This window comes from Silurus meridionalis, chromosome 25 (genome assembly GCF_014805685.1).
Source record: "Silurus meridionalis isolate SWU-2019-XX chromosome 25, ASM1480568v1, whole genome shotgun sequence".
Lineage (NCBI taxonomy): Eukaryota > Metazoa > Chordata > Actinopteri > Siluriformes > Siluridae > Silurus > Silurus meridionalis.
Window position 1 is genome coordinate 2,878,110 of NC_060908.1, and position 18,467 is coordinate 2,896,576.

The window sequence follows — 18,467 nt, forward strand, 5'->3', positions numbered from 1 at the left end:
AGGACTAAATGCTGCCACCTATTGGATATATTTAGATCTGCAGTAAAAAAAAATATATTATATAAATATATAAATAAATAAAAATAAATATGCCTAAATTTGAAACCTAAATATATTAAATATACTGAACAAAATTATAAATGCAACACTTTTGTTTTTGCCCCCATTTTTTATGAGCTGAACTCAAAGACCTAAGACTTTTTCTATGTACACAAAAGGCCTGTTTCTCCCAAATATTGTTCACAAATCTGTCTAAATCTGTATTAGTGAGCAGATTTGAGGCTGGCCCCAATAAATGTATTTAAATTTTCTATTTAATACATGTGCACGGAAGAAGGGAAACAATTGTGACTTTGCCCAGGTTTATTTAGGAGGAACAAAAGAAAATTATAGGAAGAAAAAAAAAAAATCAACTGATTTTTGTATTACTCCTTCATTATGTTCCAACAGTGTGCTGAATTAAAAGTTTAGTGTAAGCACATATTCCAAATAAATATCATTTAGCTTTAAATCATTAAAACACAGACACCTCACATCCACTTTTCTTCATTCATCTTTTTTTCTGCAGTACGCAAGTACTAGTAGTAGCAATTCGAAATTCATATCCATTTCCCACACAACAGTTTAAATATACAGTATGTTACACAGTTACACTATTTACACGTGTGTTACAAGCGCAATACCCCACTCACTTCTCCATCAGAAAAAGAAATGTGAAAGTCAGAAGCAGAGTTAACAAGCGCGGGAAGACAAGCGCACTTCTGAGAACAATAAAAAGAAAGTAAAGGGGGGAAAAAAGAATAAAGAAAGAAAGAAATGGCAAAACCCCAAAAAACTCGTCCATTTCATTTATTCACTTCTGACCAAATACACAAACACACCAGGGGTGAAGAAGATAAAAGTGCTTGGGTGTATAATAACGAGTCGATCGCGAATACGTTCGACACGCTTCCAGTTCTAATGAATGGAATGATTACAGCTCGTGACTTTTTCACGCATCAGGGTAACGGACGTCGCTCATCTCAAACCGAATCTCGACGGTCTGTAAATCTCGGCAGACGAATACAAACGTAACAAAGGCTTCTAATAAAAGTATATTTATATATACACAACTTTTACAACCTTGAACACTTCGTCTTCCTTGGAAGCCTTGAAACTCTCAGCCAATTAAAATGCAGTCGGAATCATAGAGTTCACCCTCCGCTCATCACAAACACGCCATTCTTACCTATGTATAATATATATATATATATATATATATTTCTCTACATCTAGAGCAATTCTACACACTTTCCTTGTGTGTGTTTTGAAATCTAAACACACTCCAGTAACGATTATATACATCCATGTAGGTTCTTCAGGTGCAAGAGAGAAACAAACGCTTTTCAATAACCTGCGTGAGCAATTATCCATAATTTGTTCTTTCAGCTTCTGCCTTTCCAAAGACTGGGCTTTAAAGCTGTTATGATATTGGTGTTATGACCCCCAGCCTTGCTGTAATTTTAATATTGAGCTCGATAAACGTGATTATTAATATTCTTCTCGTTATCGTACAGTGCAGTCTAGAACTTGCATACAACTTGCTGGACACTTTCAATCCAATACTCTTTCGCATACTGTCCAAAAAAAAAAAAGAAAGAAAAGATCATTCTGGTCTTAACACTAAGCAAACTTTCAACATTTTACATAATACCTTCCCTCCGTTAGGTTGCTTCGAACTACGTGCATGTACACGTGAGACGCCTGATTTGAACTGCGTTTGTACCTGTATTTGGATGTCGGTGAAGAAACATGGAGTGCTGGATGTAAGTCTGGGTATGTAAGATGTTTCAGTCTTGCGCCCCCTAGTGGAGATCAAGATCCATATTAATTCACCAGATGAGCCAAAACAAAGTGCATAGTCAGTTGCTCAGGGGCGAATTTAACCACAAATAAAGCAGGGTGTGAGAATTATGGAACACACATACTGTCACGTTAATTTTGTGTACTAGACACTCAATGAAACATGATCATTTTACATTTCCCTCCTTAAGATTTTAATTTCCATGAAATCGGAAAACAGTAGAGACGTCGTTCTATTGCACCTAATGTTCAAAGGATTAAAAAAAAAAAACAAGACAGGAACCCATGAAAAGCACACAGCAGGTCAAAGGCAGTACATCAGGTTAGATATATGCTTGTATAAAAATGCGTTTTGGATCATAACGAACAAACCCTCGTAACGACGAACAAAAACAGGGCTCGAGGTAAAGAAGCCTTCACACCCACCACCAGAACCTCAGACATGAGTAAATGAAAAACACTGAATGCCACACACTCAAAGCAAAACTCCAGTTACATCATGCGTTTCATTACGTTGGCTTTTGTTTGTGCGCAAAAAAAAAAAAAAAAAAAAAAGGTGAAAGACAGCTGAAAAAGTGGGAGGTCTTCATTCCAGCAAGAGCTAGACGTGAGGAGAGGAGAGGCTTTTCAGACCACCATGATCTTGACTTCATCGTTCTCGTCGGGCTTGTAGAAGAACGGGATGCAAGGGTTCTCTCCGAAGAACAAAGGAGGCTGGGTTTCAGGACTCTGCATCTCCTGGAGGAGCTGCATGATCTGCCGAGCCGTGCCATCCTCTCTGGGTCTGAGTGAAGATCCGGCAGGGGGGTCGAGTCTGTCCTGTGGACCTTCGTCTCGCTTCGTCTCCTCGTTTGGAGGCAAATCGACAGTTGTGCTCATGTCCATCGATTCTGTAGTGAGAAAAAAAAAGACAGGTGAATTATAGAGGAGAGATCAGGCATAACATTATAACCACCTTCCTAATATTGTGTTGGTCTCCCTTTTGCTGGCAAAACAGTTCTGACCCTGTTAACAGCGTGAACTTCTCCAGCAATTTGAGATACAGGAGCTCATCTTTTGGATTGGACCACACGTGCATCAGTGAGTTTGGGAGATGCTCTGACCCAGTTGTCCATCACAACTCGCTCAAATCTCGCCCATTTTTTCTGCTTCTAACACAGAATGCTCACTTGCTGCCTAATAAATAAATCCACCCACTAACAGGTGCCATGACTCACGGGTCCTAATGTTACGCTTGGATGTTGTAAATGTATATGTGAATTGCACAATGTGATTTTCAAATAGACATACCCGGGCCATCCACAGCATCCAGCTCCAGATGTGTCCCTGTAGGTGAAATAACGTCCTCTCCAGCAGGCATGAAGTCGGGATTATTGATTGAACTCATGTAGCGTGTGTACCACTCGTTTCTCTCCCCGACCAAACGCATCACCAGATCCTGCAGCTCCGACAACTTTGTCTGCAGGCATAACAGTAAGAACAAAACTGGGCTAAATATTTGAATCATATATAAACATATTTCAATCATATATAAATCTATCAACATGTAGCATTACTTCATGAAATTCTGGAGGGCAAAAACCTCTTTAGTTTGAACAGGAATGCAAAAAATGCAGTATACAGACAAAAGTATTAGGACACGTGACATTTCCAGCGTTCCAGACTTTTTCAGCATTGGGTCTCAACACAAGGAGACCCAATGCTGAAAACATGCTCTGCACGGGTTGGAGTGAAAGATCTTAAATGGCCTGCTATAGCGCTCCAATCCTATTGAACCCCTTTGGGATGAACTGGAACGCTGGCTGCACCTCAGACCTCCTCACGTGACCTACAGGAGTAGGCCAATAAGGTCAACAAATGTCCATAATCACACTCCAAAATCTATTGTAACATCTTCCCAGAAGAGTGAAGCTTATCACTAAAAATAGGGACAAAATGTGGAATGGGATGTTCAAAAAACACACACGTGAATGAATCGGGTGTCCACAAATTGTCCATTTCATGTATAAATAATTTGGACGGAATGCATTGTAAATGTAAACTGATCTTCAACGAACATACTAACAGTACCTTCATCTCCTCTTTGTCTCTAGCAAGCCGGCTTATGAACTCCTCCTTCTCATGGTGTTTCTGCTTCATGATTGCTCTCTGGTTTTGATACAGAGCAATGTATTCACCTAGAAACAGAGTTACAGGGAGAATTAAAAAGGAAGAAAGGCATGTCATCATATAACATCTCTCAAGAACCAAGCCTAGTTTCCTCACCGATTGTATCGGTTTCTCCAGACAACTGAATGCAGCGATGCTCCAGCTCCTCCACTCGTTCCTTCAAGTCCGCCTTCTCCTGCATCAAGCTAGTGAATCTATCCTGGAGCTTTTCCATGGCGCTCCGAAGTCCCTCGTGCACCGCCAAAGGAACGCTTTCTGTACTCCCTACATCCACATTACCAGTTATACTAATATACAAACTCAAATGTGAGGAGTTCATCAGAGTTCAGTGCTGGGTTCTTACCAGTTTCAGAACATGCGTCGTGGTGGTGATGTTCATGACTAGTGGCTACTTGCATAAGTGCAGCTTGGTGCAGCCTCCTCTCTTCTTCTAACCTGCGCACAACTTCGTCTCGCTCTTCCTCCAGACGCGACAAAGCGGAGTGCAGAAACTCCTCCTGTTACCCCAAAAAAGCATTAAAATTCAACCTGACTGCATTGCTCGCTCGTTAGTCTTGACCAATAATTAAATAACATTTACCATTTCCTCTCTGCTCTCAAAGTCCTCTGGGATGGCTATGGAAGATTTCTGGAAGGTTTCTGGTAGGGAATAGCTTTCCACTCCATCGCCTTGGCAAACACAAGATTGTCATTTAGTGATTTAATGCTACAATATACATACAAAAAAAAGGCATTCTTCAATCTGAATCTGAAATCTGGTCTTACCCTGGTCCCTGAGGGATGTGTTTAAAGAAGAGTTGTTCAGTAACTCCTGAACTTCTGTTTTAAGCTGCTCATTATCCTTGGCCAGCTGATAAAGTCTTTCCTGAATGGTTTGTAAACAATAATATCAGCAAGTGCTGCCACCAATTCCATCTAGAGATACTGAGGTATGTTTTATTTCAACAATAAAAATTAAAAGATTTTCTAAAAAGAAAACAAATTACTTGTTAATTTTAAAAGACGTGCCATATTTTCTCCATATATAATCCATAGCTTCAGCCACACATTATGTTAGATTTAGACTTTAGAAGGTTAAAGGAAATGCTCAAATGATTCCATCTTTGCACTATATACTAGTACTACATTTCCAGGAAACTCCAATGCTAAAGTTTGACTGACCTGGGCCTCCTGCAGCTGTAACTGGCTCTGCTCCAGCTGCACTTTTCCCTGCACTTCATCGTGCTGCAGTCGGTCCATCAGCTGTGTCTGGTGCAGGAACTGCTTATGAAGCTGCTCCCGTTCAGAGACCAACTGCTGGTAGCCAGCTGAGTACTGCTGCAGAAGGGCCAGGAACTGATCCCTCTGTTCCTGGAGGGACGTAGAGTCCTGTATCCGCTCCATCATCTGAAAGAACAGATGATAGTAGTAGTTAGTAGTAGCTTGTTTTTATTTTGTTAACCAGACTGTTATCTTTACGATAATTAGATATTGATACCTGTTCTTGGCATTATGGAGGTCCTCCTGAAGCTGGCCCATCTTGCGAGCAATCTCCTTTTTCACATGCTGCTCTGATTGAAGAGCACTGGTCAGCTCCATATTCTCATTGGTCTAATAATGGTACAAAAATAATTGTGTGAGAAAAGAGGCATACTGTGATGTAGCAAGTAGTTCGTTCACAAACACAGATACACACACAGGCACATTCTTACCAGCTTGACAAAACCGTTCTGCAGCTCTGCCAGCTGATCTTTGAGCTCCCGGTTTTGAGCGAGGGCTCGGCTGATGGTGGCTTTGTCGCTCTGAACGTCCTCCAGGATGCGCAGTTTGTCTTGAGCCTCCTCTGCTGCACCTTGTGCCCGCATCTCCAACTCCTCCAGTCTTGTCTCCTGCTCCTGCACCAACCGGCTCAGCTGCTCATTATCCCGAACCTACAACATCAAAAAATAGTTAATTTTTCCATTACAAAATCATCTTAATTAGACAACCAATACAGCTGATGGACTTTCAGTTCCTGGTCATCATCTCTTGTGTTTTGTTTTTTGTTTTTTCTTTTGTTTTGCTTTTCTTTTCTTCTACTGAATCATGAAAATGTGCTAAAAGAAATATGAATATATTTAATATATTGTCAGTGATTCGCCTCTAGAGGCCGCTCTTGTAACGACACCAGACCGATAGCCAATATACCAATAGGCAAAACTGATGATCCGGTCGACCTCTAACTCTGTCCTGTTCCCGAATACTGATGGTAAAATAATAACACTAGCCATGTTAAAAAACAAACAAACAAACAAACAAACAAACAAACAAATAAATAAATATCAGGAAATGCACCCCTTCTCAAATTATTTTTTATTACAAAATAGCCTAACAGTCACAGACAAGAGCTGGCTATGATACTCAGTCTAAGTGTCACCTGGTTTTACACCAAACCTGAATCATCTCATCTGCTACCAGCATGAGGTGTACAGAAATCCAGGGCATCAAGTCCACAGATCTCTCTGCTGGGGACCAGGGTTCTGACCTGTGCTTGGTATTGTAGATTGAGCGCATCTCTCTCCTGCTGCAGTTCATAGATGCTCTCCTCCAGAGCCAGCTCTTTCTCTGATGGCCCTGAGGTCTGTGATGTTGCCTTGCTCTCCTGCTCCTGAGACAGTGAAGCTGAGGAACAAAGAGAGAAATGGACCATTACTTTTATAGAGAGCACCATCCTTCTGAGAAACTGAAAAACAAATGAAAAACAAAAAAGCTCATTTTTTAAAACAGTTTGATGTTTAGATTATTAAGAGTGAACTGATGTAGACCTGCTGCATTTTTCAGCTCTGAAATCTGCTCCTGTAGCTCCTGGATCTGAGCAGTGCTCCTGTCCCTCTCCTCTGACATCAGAGTCACCTGGACACCGCAACAATCACAACATGAGTCATGTATTAAAGTTTTCCGGTTGTGTTCGTGTGTAGAAGGGATTGTACCTGAGTGAGAAGCTGCTCAGTTTTGTCTTTCCAGACTCTGCCTTCTTCCTGAATCTGTTCTGCGTACTGGTCTCGCTCTCTCTGTAGCTGTGCAACTGACTCCAGGAGCTACAACATCAAAACAGAGGGTAAAGTTAGTAAAACAAATCACAGTCACAGAAACGTTACACAAACACACACACACACACACACACACACACACACACACACACACACACACACACACACACACACACACACACACAGAGACACACACCTGGGCTGTGTGAATCTCAAGCTGATGCTTCTCCTCCAGAAGCAGCTGCACCTGTTGGGGCTCAGATGGAGCTCCTGACTGACTAGAAAACTAGCAGAGATAGATAAAAAAAAATAAAAGAAATTGACACGAGGTTTAAGATATTTGTACATATATTTGAGACAGAGTTTTTAAAATATATATACAGCTACAACACAGCAACAAAGCAGACCAATCAGTCGCTAGCAAGAGTCACCTGCTGAAGCATAACATCAGCCATTTCCAGGCGCTTGCGCAGTTCGTCCAGGTCCAGACCCAGAGCGCTGTTCTCGCTCACTTTTAACTTCAGCTGTTCAGCCAGCTCGGAGCTCTGCTGCTTCATCTCTTCATTCACATTACTGAGTGAGAAAGAACGCATGTGCGAGGGAAAAAAAAATCAGAACTGCAACTACTTCCTGCATACAAAAAAAAATAAAAACATTATCATAACATGACTTACTTTAATCTAAAGATTTCCAGGCGCAGACTGTCCCTGTCCTTCTCCAGCTCTTTATTATGCTGTTTAAGCAAATAAAAAAATTGTAATAAAAAAAGGTATTGCATTTATTTCAATATACCAGGTATATACACGATATGGTCAAAATTATTGGGACACCTGACTATTCCAGCCATATTTGGATTAGCATTACATTATCCCTTTTCACTTGAACTAGGAGATCCTAAACCTGTTCCAACATAACACTGCCCCTGTGCACATAACCAGCACCTCCTCTAGAGCTCTGATCTCAACCCTAATGAATGCCTTGAATAGGATGAACGTGAATGATGACTGCACCCCAGGCTTCCTCACCTCACCTACACCAGTGCCTGACTTTATTAACAACGTTGTGACTGAATAAGCAAAAAGCACATATAATGCTCAGGTGTCCACAAACAGTTCATATATTATATTATCAGGTGATCCTAATTTATTAAAAAAAAAATAATAATCGTAATTCGTAAAAAAGTTAAATTAAGCTTTATAGATCCCCCCCATGATGCACCTTCTCAAACTGTTTCTGCTGTGTAGACACTGTGGATAAAGTCCGCTCCAGCTCAGACACCCTCTGCTTGCTGGCTTGCAGACGATTATTCAGCTCTTCTGCCTCTCCTAAAACAGACAAACATAAAGCAAACATTGGGAACACATATGATTACGCCTGAAACAATGACCTGTTTAACCTTAACATTCTAACTGCTCACGCACGCTCACACACCTGTCTTCTGACGTGCCGCATGCTGTGTAAATGACAAGGCGGTCTGCAGTTCAGATTTCTCAGACACCAGGATGCCGATGGTCTGGATATGAACCTGAAACCGCATAAACATATTTCCTCGTCATCACACCACAATAAATGTATAAAATTAACAGCCTAAACACAGCGCTACATTAATGAGCTTGAAGTCTGCCTTCACGCCTTGGAGCGGTAAATGAACTGTGAAGTTGCATGTTTTGGGGTGTGTATAACATTTTGTGAATACAGCATATGAATAGTCTACATCACTATCATGATCGTTTTAGTCACTGTGTTAAACACCGAAATGCAGGACCTGCTAAAGTATGTAAAAAAGTTTTTTTGATTTCCAAAAGATGAAAAGGCTGCATACCTGCAGCTGTTCACGCATAGCCCCATGTTCCTTGGCAAACTTCTGCTCGAAATTCTTCCGCTCCTGAAAAGAAAGAAATGAACAGGGTTTCTGCAGGTTTCACAAAACCATTTTTTTAAGACCTATATCACGACGAAGACAAACACACACACAAATACGTTGTTAGCAACTGGCCTTAACTGAGCTCTGAATTCCGTTTTTTTTCCCAGTCAAGTATCGCTAAACTTGCACTTCCTCATAGCTGAAAAATAAAATCCGTTTTACATCCCAAGAGAAATTCTCTCCAATAACAGAACTGATTAACAAGCTGATTGGCTGTTGCACGTTGGTCTGGTTTGTAGTCGTAATACAGCGAGTTATATTTAAACCAGTGGAAGGAACCAACACACCACAGAACAAACAAAAACTTTCTAAAGTGCCACGGGAGCGTTTAAGGAGCAACAAAATAAAGACCTGTTTAAAATTATTTAAAACCTAGAACAGTGAACTTAAACATTTTTAGACACTAAAAATTGGATTGTTCTTTATTTTACTTTTTAAGACCCTTCATAAATGTTTTCATTACAGATTTTAAAAAACAAAATATTAATTAACAAGATATGGAGCTATTTTAAGATCATATAAACATTTACTGATATTCAAGAGATTTTGCTAGAATTAAAAGATTAGTAAAATGACATTAATGTACATTCAAACTCACATCTGGAATTTATACGGTATATTGTCAAAAGTATTGTGACGCCTGCCATTTACATTTGTGGTTCTTCTCCAAACTGTTACCACAAAGCTGGAGGCACACAAATCTACCGCATGTGTTGTCTTTGAATGCGGTAGCATGAAATTTTCCTTCACTTGCACTAGCAGACCCAAACCTGTTCCAGCATTTACATGGGGTAACATGAAGGATCCCTGCTCCAAACCAACCCCACTGAACAGCATGAATGTGAACTCTGACTGCACCCCATGGCTCCTCACCCCACCCACAGCAGCTGACTTTATTAACACCCTTGTAGCTAAATAAGCACAAATCTTCACAAGCACACTCTAAAACCGAGTGAAACATCAAAGCACATATGAATCTTTTGGTCAGGTGTCCACATACTTTTGCCCATACAGTATATGTGCATTAAATGCATATCTCTAATACATAAACATACATCCTAAAGACAGATTTCTGCCCTGAATATTTACCTTCTGCATCAGCTCAGACAGCTCCTGAGACTGCTTCGTCTAAAACACACACACCAAAAAAAGATGATTAGAGGAACCACTTTAAATGGAGTTCAAGGTGCTGACCGGAGCGGAGTGAATAAAACAAACAGTACAGAGCTTACAGGGACAACAGCCAAGAAAAAAGCTTTTTGCAAAAGAAATTAGTCAGATCACCCGACCTGAAAACCTGACAGGCAAAGAAACTAATTGGCTTTGTTAATGGAAAGCGACAGAAACGAAAAACTCAAGGAAAAATTAGTACGAGTTAAAAGAAAACAAAAAAACAATCAAAAACCATAATAATAATAATAATGGGAGGATGATAGCTGGGCATGCCAGGTGCTTTAATGAGTGTGCAAGTGTGTACGCAGGGACTCGTGCCACCGTGGTGTAACCGGGGCTCGGGGTATAAAGCTGGGTGTTACTATGGCAATGTAGCAAAAAAAAACACCCATATGGTATACACATCACTACTTCTCACACCTCATTTGGACACCCTTACCAGTGTCTCTATCTTTGCAGTGAGCTGGGAGTTTTTTAGATTGCTGGAGTCCAGAGCGGCTGCCAGCTCCTGGTTTCGAGTCTGAACGTGCAGGCATGCAGAGAGAAACAGAGGAATGTGAAAGGTCAAACAGAAATGCAAAAAATAAATAATATTAAAAAATAATAATAATAAAAAAAAAAAAAACATTTATGAGAGAAAATGATTGAATAAAATGTCTTTTTGGAGGAAATGTGTATAATGTGTCCTGATAAAGGAACATCGGGCAAATTACAAGTTCTTGGTAGTGAAAGTAATTATTGTTTATTATTAATTAATGTTTATTAAATAAACAAACAAACAAATAAATAGAGCATAAGCTATGGTCAAAACCCTAAACAATTAAACCCCTACTACTTTTTTTTTTCATATTCTTATATTTTTAAAATATATAATTTTGATTTACAAAAAATATACATATTTATATTATAAAAAAAAATTTTATATATATATATATATATATATATATATATATATATATATATATATATATATATATATATATATATATACACACACACACATACACACACACACACACACACATATATATATACACACAATTTTTTTTGCTTAGACCATCCGTCTCCATACTACTATGTACTCGACATTTCCTCGACATTTGTCCTTTTACATAACATCTACCTGCATGTCTTCCCTCACCACATCCATAAACCAAAAAGGTTTATACTATAAAAGAACAAAAATAAGTTTTTCTGAAAAATGAATTCTGCGTGTGCTTCCAGTCAGTTTTATTTATTATCATTAATACAAATATATCATAGGCACATTATCATACATTAAATAATACGAGAAATATATAGAAACTATAACTTTATGGAAAAATTTTGTGGACACCTGACTAAGATTGGCATTTTATATTAATTTTGGCTGTTATAAAACTTCCACTCTTCTGGGAAGATCTTGCAATGTGCTTGTCGAGTATTTGTAAATTCAGGCACTGATGTAGGTGAGGTGAGGAGGTCTGGGGTGCAGTCAGCATTCCAATTAATACCAAAGTTGTTGAATAGGGTTAAGGTCAGAGCTCTATAGCAGGAGATCTTCCACTCCAACCCATGTAAACCATGTCTTCATGAAGATGGATTGGATCATTAAGTTCCAGTTAAGGGGAAATCAATGCTACTATCAAAATTACAATTGTGTGCCTCCAACATTGTGCAACAGTTTGAGAGAGAGAGGAAAAAAAATATCTGGGAAAAGTCGTGTCCCAATACTTTTGGCTTATAATGTGTGTATATATATATATATATATATATATATATATATATATATATATATATATATATATATATTTTTTTTTTTTTTACTTAAAACTTCTATTATGGATTTGCTTAAGAAATATTACATATAATTGCTTTCAGCGTCTCAATATTTTTTTCAACTTTAATACGGTAGATTACAGTAGCATCAGAAATCTGATCCTGCTTCCAACATGGTATAACGAACGTGTGTGATTTAGTAGTGCATTTCACAAGACGACAGGATGAAATGGACGATATTCTTCAAACCTTTGAGATATTATCCTTAAAATATAACACAAAATGGCTGAGAGATCAGACTCGCATCATGTTAAGACGATTACGCATTGTACGTTTGCAGTGTGTTCGTGATGACATTACCTCAAGTTCTTTCTCACTGAGAGGTGACGCTCCGGTCTCGCCATTGATATATGATGATGGTGACTGGAGCACAGACAGGACGAAAAGACCATCAAAGAAAGTCAAAGAAAAGTTGAAATATTATGCTTAAACTGTAACACGCACATCATTGCATATTTCATCATATCCTATTTTAAAAGAACAGAATGTCTGCACTAGCTTATCAGTATGCTTGTTGTGAGAGACCATTCTTAAAGGTGGCACCTCACCTCTGCGAGAAGACCGTTGAGCTGCTGAGAGAGCTGCCTCAGGCTCTCAGTGGATGACAGCGGCCTGGGAAACACACACAAAACCATACACACAATGAGTTTGTATAGAAATAAAAGCACGACACACAATGGGGGGTATTCAGCCTTTCACTTGGTAGAGTGAGGAGTTAATAATAAAATTACTCACGCTGCTATTGAGGCCTTTAAAATCTATCTATAGAGCAGGACGTTATTTGGATTCAAGGTTTTGTCACTGTCTGAGACTTTGTCCTAAGCGCGAACAATCAACCTCAAATACTCAACCAGGAAATAAAAACGTAAGACTCAGGGATAAAAATGTGATGCAGTGTAGTGATTCAGCACAATGCGATAAAATAATATGATGCTCTACAATTCAATATGGTACCGACAGTTGACTTTAATTTCTTTGGTCCAGACGGACAGCAAATTATCACATTTACTTAAGTGCCTTCTAATGTCTAACGCATGATGCTTTCACAAACACACCTTTGTAGTGGAAAAAAAAACAAAACAAACATATAAATACAACCAGACGTTCTTTTCTTGTTCTGTCTCCAGGAAGATGCAACTCTACCTCTGCCATGTTAATCTGTATTCTATCTGACACTCAGGACACGCCTCTGTAGTGTTGTGATACGTCGTATTCACGTGGCAGCAGTAGCGCTGATAGAACGCGCTCAAGGATGACAAATAATTAAATAAAAGAAACTAATAAGGGATGTCCAAGTAAACCTCACCTGTTTTCCTCCATGGTGTGTTCATCACCGTTGGCATCCAGATCGCAGGTCTGCTGAGGATGCAGATGGATAAAAAAAGAAAAAGGAAAATATGATGCAAAGGAAGGGAAGGCTGATGTGAGAGTGGAAATTTTTTTCAAAATCTTGAGATCATCTACTGCAGACAAAACAATAACTGTAGCTGACAAACCAACATCGAGCAGCAGACATAGTAACAAACTAAACCAACTGAGCAGTGGAAATTAAAGGTTAGGACACAAACAGCAATGAAGGCTGAAGTCTAGGATTGGGCAGTGCTCAGAAACCCAGGCTGAGACGTCAGACAGACCTGCAGGTCAGCGCTGTCAGTGAGACACTCCGAGTTAGTAGCAGCGGGGAGGTTAGAAACAGGAGAGCAGCGACCAGGTTCTCCTGTTTCCTTCTGCATCGAAGAAATCGCAGACTCTTGTTCTCCTAATTCACCATGGTCCTGACATATCACACACAACACAGAGACAATGCTGAAACCGCAAGCTGTTAGTGCGCTAACACGGGCCAAACAGCTTTCAGGTGTAGCGGAGATGCACAGGTACGTGCAGAATGCTTGCTAGCTGTTTGGTTAATGAGCTGCACAAACAAAAACACACAGACATTGTATATGTCAAATGTACAAACTTTTTATTCTTGGGTGTTAAGTGTTAGATAAAATGATGTTCCTCTTGAGTCATAAATTTAGCTGTTGGCAGTTTGACATCCATTTACCTGTATTACCTGTATGAGGTTCTATCCATCCACATCAATCCATTCGTACACACAGGCATAAAATATGTATCCATTCAAATTCATCCATTTACATAGGACCATCCAGACTTTTATAGAGAGGCATCCATCCATCACAAAATTCCATTCAGATATCTGTCCAAACAGGCAGACTCTCATCCATCTATCCATCCATCCATCCATCAATGCCACTTAGATTAGCATTTATCCATCCATCCACACTGGAATCTATCCATCCACTAAGGAACCCATTCATCCGTCCACCAATTAATCCACCTATTCACACTGACATATATTAGATGTCAACCGATTAATCGGTTTTGCCGTTTAATCGGCATTGATAGTTTATTGCTGGAACTATCTGCAAAAATCCATACTGACAGTTTTTCCGGCTTCCGGTCCGCTGCAATTACGAGAGTGGCCTCTAGGGGCCAATCACTGATGCCACATGCTGTTTGTTTTTACATGCGAGACTGCGTGCTGCACGGAGAGCGCTACATTATATTTATTATTTATACATTCATCCAAACTATGATAAATATTGTCATACATAAATACTGATCATTTATTTTTTTTTTACTTTGATTTAAATGTAACAATTACTTACACACAGCACGAGGACGTTTTAAACATAAATTAATGTAATATTTATGTAATTTGCCAAGACAGACATTTCTGGACAGTATTTTCTGTGCAGGGTTTAAGAAATGATGTGTGTTATTCGATGGAGGAACGCAGTGCATGTAGGGGGCGTGGCCTCAGTAGCCCTGCAGTAAGTGCACTGTGTGCATGTGATTAATGAATGTGCAGGAAATTGCACTAAATCTGTTTGTTTTAACCGAGATTATCTATTTTTATAACTACATTTTATCTTCCTGATAACCTCCAATTTAGTAAATTCCTAGATTTTTCCCATGGAATTAACTGAAATTAACTGCTTAAGGAACACAAAAGAACGAGGAATGCAATCCAGCAATGATTAAATCTCAACATGCAGTATGTTGTAATACAAATAGTACCAAAACAAAAAAATGTCAAGCATTTCCATGAGAGCTACATGAAAAGCAGCATTCCTGCTAAAGGCATTCTACCCAGCAAAGAGAAACTCCTCAGAGAGCGGAGATGCAAATAACATAACAGAAAGATGGAAAGAGACCATGTCCTGCCAAACTAACTGCTGAATAAACATCTTTGCATGCAGGAAAACCTGGGGATCGAGGAAGAAAGAGGAAGGAAGAGATGGAGGAAAGGATTGAGAGAGTCCTAGCTCACCTGGCTGTTGACCAAATGAGGAAGAGTTACTCCATTAGTCAGACTAAGATCAGACACCATAACTTTGAGAATATTCTCAATCTATAGGAGAAGGAAAAGGAGGAGGAGTGAAGAAACAGGTAGGACAGGGGTACAGCAAGCAAGAGAAAGGACTGGAGATTTCTACAATTTGTTGGAATGGAATTTATCATTTTTGTCTTTTTATACAGAAGTCAATCTATGACCAAAAAAAAATTTTACTCTTTCCAGCTCATATAAATAAATCCAAAGATCCCAGTTCGTTACGATATAATGAGCGCAAGGAGACTCACGTGATCCGGCGAGTGTCTGTCGGAGGACAGGGTATCTGCCTGACCCCCTCCCTTCACCTTCCTCTTCTTCTTTGGTCCAGTGTTGACTGGCGATTGTGTACTCTTCTGCTGAAACTCTTTCAGCTGTCAATCAAAAGACATGAAAATGAGCAATTAGGAGCCAGGACAACAGCAACACTGCTACTCACACTTAAACTCATTTTGTACCACTGCACCCTGCGATGTAATCAAATCCAATATGTCTTTACATGCACTTTTGTGATAGATGATAAATGCACATGAGCACGATGCTATGTTTTGATGACCTGTCAGTTAAATCAGTCACACATATTTCTCCAAAGACTCATACAAAGCTTATGCATTATGGATTAAACAAGCCAAACAAACAATCGCAATGCAAATATTAAAATATCGAACAATCTATGGAACGTTCCTTAAATTTTAACCAAATTAAACATTTATTTGTCACATACATGTATTTTGTAGTGAAATGCTTTGTACGACTGTCCAAGATGTAAAAAGAATATAAAAAAATTCAAGTATGAAATATAAGTATAAAAAAATACTATAAATTATACATACAAAGCGAAGACAGAATGGGATGCTTATGGCATGTCCAGCATGTACAAACCATGATCAGGCCAGAATTAGTGAAATAACATGCTCAGGATTGGTTAAACCGCTTCAGTGGTTCAGTAAGACACTCCAGCAAAAACTCTTTCAGAGCCATAAACATTATAAACAAGACTAGTACAGTTTTGCTCAATGTTCTCCAATTTACTTTTCCTGGAAATGACACACAGCAGCCAGAAAGAAACACGCTATTGTAGTGTAATCTGGGAGTAACTCAAAAAATTTACGCAGAATTTGGCGCCAGACAGAAAAACAAGACATCTGTAAATCTGTTGAATGCTATCTTTCATTTTTGTAGCTCTTCTATTCGAGTTAATCTTGTTGTATACAGTCACATTTTCAGAGAATTGAAAACTATAACAAGTCTAAGACAAACCCCTGTGGGATACCACTCAATTCAATTGGTAACGATCAGTTGATATATCAAAAACAGGCAAGAATTTTTTCGTCTGAACAAACGAAACATTACTAAACCACTAGTAGAAATATTTAATGGTCAACTTTGGTGAGCGTTGAGCCAGGAGCACACCCTCCATCCAAATGTGTGCCATGCAGTAACTCCCATCAAGTGTAACAGCTGTCAGGGGAGGAGGTGGACATCTGATAAAGTGTGTCATATCTCACATTCCTGTTTAATCCAAGCTCGAGGAGTCAGAAAGTTCTCATGAACAGATTAGGACCCGATTAGGACCAAACAACACGTAAATTCTCTTTCTCATGGTCTGGGTGTCCAATGTCACCTGACTTTAACTATGAATGGAGGCATTTTGAGTTAGCTCAATATCTACTGCTAGATGTTCCCCTTTTTCCAGCAATAAAACACTTGTCTCTTCTTTTTATTTAACTTTTATCAAGCCCCAAAATTAAGGCCCAAGAATCAACCTGTCAAAATGTCTGAAAAACATGTGTCTAAAATATGGCTGAGATACACAGCAAGGGAGGGAAGATCTTTTTATTAGATACAAACCTAAACAAACTAAATATCTACTTACTTTCTTAAAATATGAATGTAAGTATTATGTTATACCAAGTGTCTTTGGTCTATACACAACCCTGATGAAACGTCAAACATGCCCACATAAGACACAAGCTTCTAGACATTATAGCCATCAGCCATTTGTCCAACCATATTTAATACTTTCACTTAATCCAGTTGATGTCCTCCATGTCCTTCAGTCTCAGCTTCGACCTCAACAACAAACCATTAGCTCCTTAAACGCGATATCTCATAAGGTTGCCAATGTAGGCCGAAATTGCATCCCCGACCTCGAGTTACACTGGCAGCCGCTAACCAGCGACGCAAGGGCGCGGAACTCTACCCAGGCTGGACCGCAGACGTGGAAACCTCCAGCGTACGCAAACGGAATCGTTTCCTTTTTTGATGTTTTTCGAATGGTGGAAACATGCAACATGGGGTGTCGTAGGTAGTTATATATTTTGGGGAAAAATAGGTGGTGAAAACAAACCTTTTTCTTTGCTGCGGCGAGTTTAATTTGCCTGCTTTGGTCGGCCATCGTCGTCCCGGCACCACGTCATCAAGTTTCGCATCCGCGTCCTGTAGAGGTCCGGATTACTCCGCCTTGGGCTGAAGCTACTTCCTCCTTCCTCTTCTCCTCCTCGGGTGCATTACCATCTAACACTCCCACTGTGTCTGCACTCAGACCTACAGTGCATGTCAAAAGTGAAGAAACACCAACGTATTTATGTTTTTTTTATTCCCTCTTATTATGCAACAAAAGTAATTTTACAGTATGAAGATTTCCACCAAACAAATTTATAGATGTTCAAATGTTCCACTTTATTTTCACAAAAAAAACCCATAAATAAGAAGTTTACACACTCTCAGAATCCGGACAGTTTGTTTCTCCAAAAAATTAGTGCCTCTTGTAAAACTTGCCAGATGTGTTCTTCATTAGATAGAGATTTCTTTCCGACCTTCCTCCTACAGCAGTTCAATAGGATTTCGGTGCGGTGTCTGGGAAGGCCATCTCCAGACGACTGTTTGCTCTCTAAATAACGCTTACAGAGCTCAAACGTGTGCTACGGCTCATTGTTTTCTTGTATGGTAAAGTTGTTTTGCAGTCCAGACGTAATGTCTTTGAAGTATGGGAAGGTGGCCATGTTGGTTCCAAGTCTCCAACACCCCCTTTTCCAAAACAACCCCAAACCATTAAGCTACCACCTCCATGTTTGACTGTGGGGGTGAGGCAGTCTGTAGACATCTTCTCTCCTGTTCTTCTGTTAAAGACAAA

General features: G+C 39.4%; 1 protein-coding gene across 1 annotated transcript; it reads right to left on the reverse strand.

Moving 5' to 3' along the window:
- Positions 1-348: 348 nt before the first annotated feature.
- Positions 349-17,806, reverse strand: golga2 (golgin A2). The gene is made up of 28 exons (XM_046839079.1): positions 17,682-17,806; positions 15,583-15,705; positions 15,272-15,352; positions 13,569-13,709; positions 13,241-13,293; positions 12,483-12,546; positions 12,235-12,297; positions 10,556-10,636; positions 10,033-10,071; positions 8,842-8,904; positions 8,451-8,544; positions 8,238-8,344; positions 7,694-7,752; positions 7,451-7,592; positions 7,216-7,305; positions 6,960-7,067; positions 6,795-6,882; positions 6,515-6,651; positions 5,703-5,921; positions 5,492-5,601; positions 5,173-5,401; positions 4,777-4,876; positions 4,592-4,680; positions 4,355-4,508; positions 4,108-4,275; positions 3,913-4,019; positions 3,133-3,301; positions 349-2,732 (listed from the first exon to the last, which is right to left on the reverse strand). The coding sequence occupies exons 1-28, from the start codon at positions 17,727-17,729 to the stop codon at positions 2,470-2,472; spliced, it is 3,189 nt and encodes a 1,062-aa protein (XP_046695035.1). The 5' UTR covers positions 17,730-17,806; the 3' UTR covers positions 349-2,469.
- Positions 17,807-18,467: the final 661 nt, after the last annotated feature.

Bases quoted from the DNA above. Each gene is read 5' to 3' on its own strand.
- golga2 (XM_046839079.1), bottom strand. From the start codon at position 17,729: ATGGCCGACCAAAGCAGGCAAATTAAACTCGCCGCAGCAAAGAAAAAG. The intron at 5,922-6,514 runs GTCAGAACCCTG...TTGATGTTGTAG, and splicing joins ATCTACAATACCAAGCACAG to GTTCGGGATAATGAGCAGCT. The intron at 4,877-5,172 runs GTCAGTCAAACT...CAAACCATTCAG, and splicing joins TACAGCTGCAGGAGGCCCAG to GAAAGACTTTATCAGCTGGC.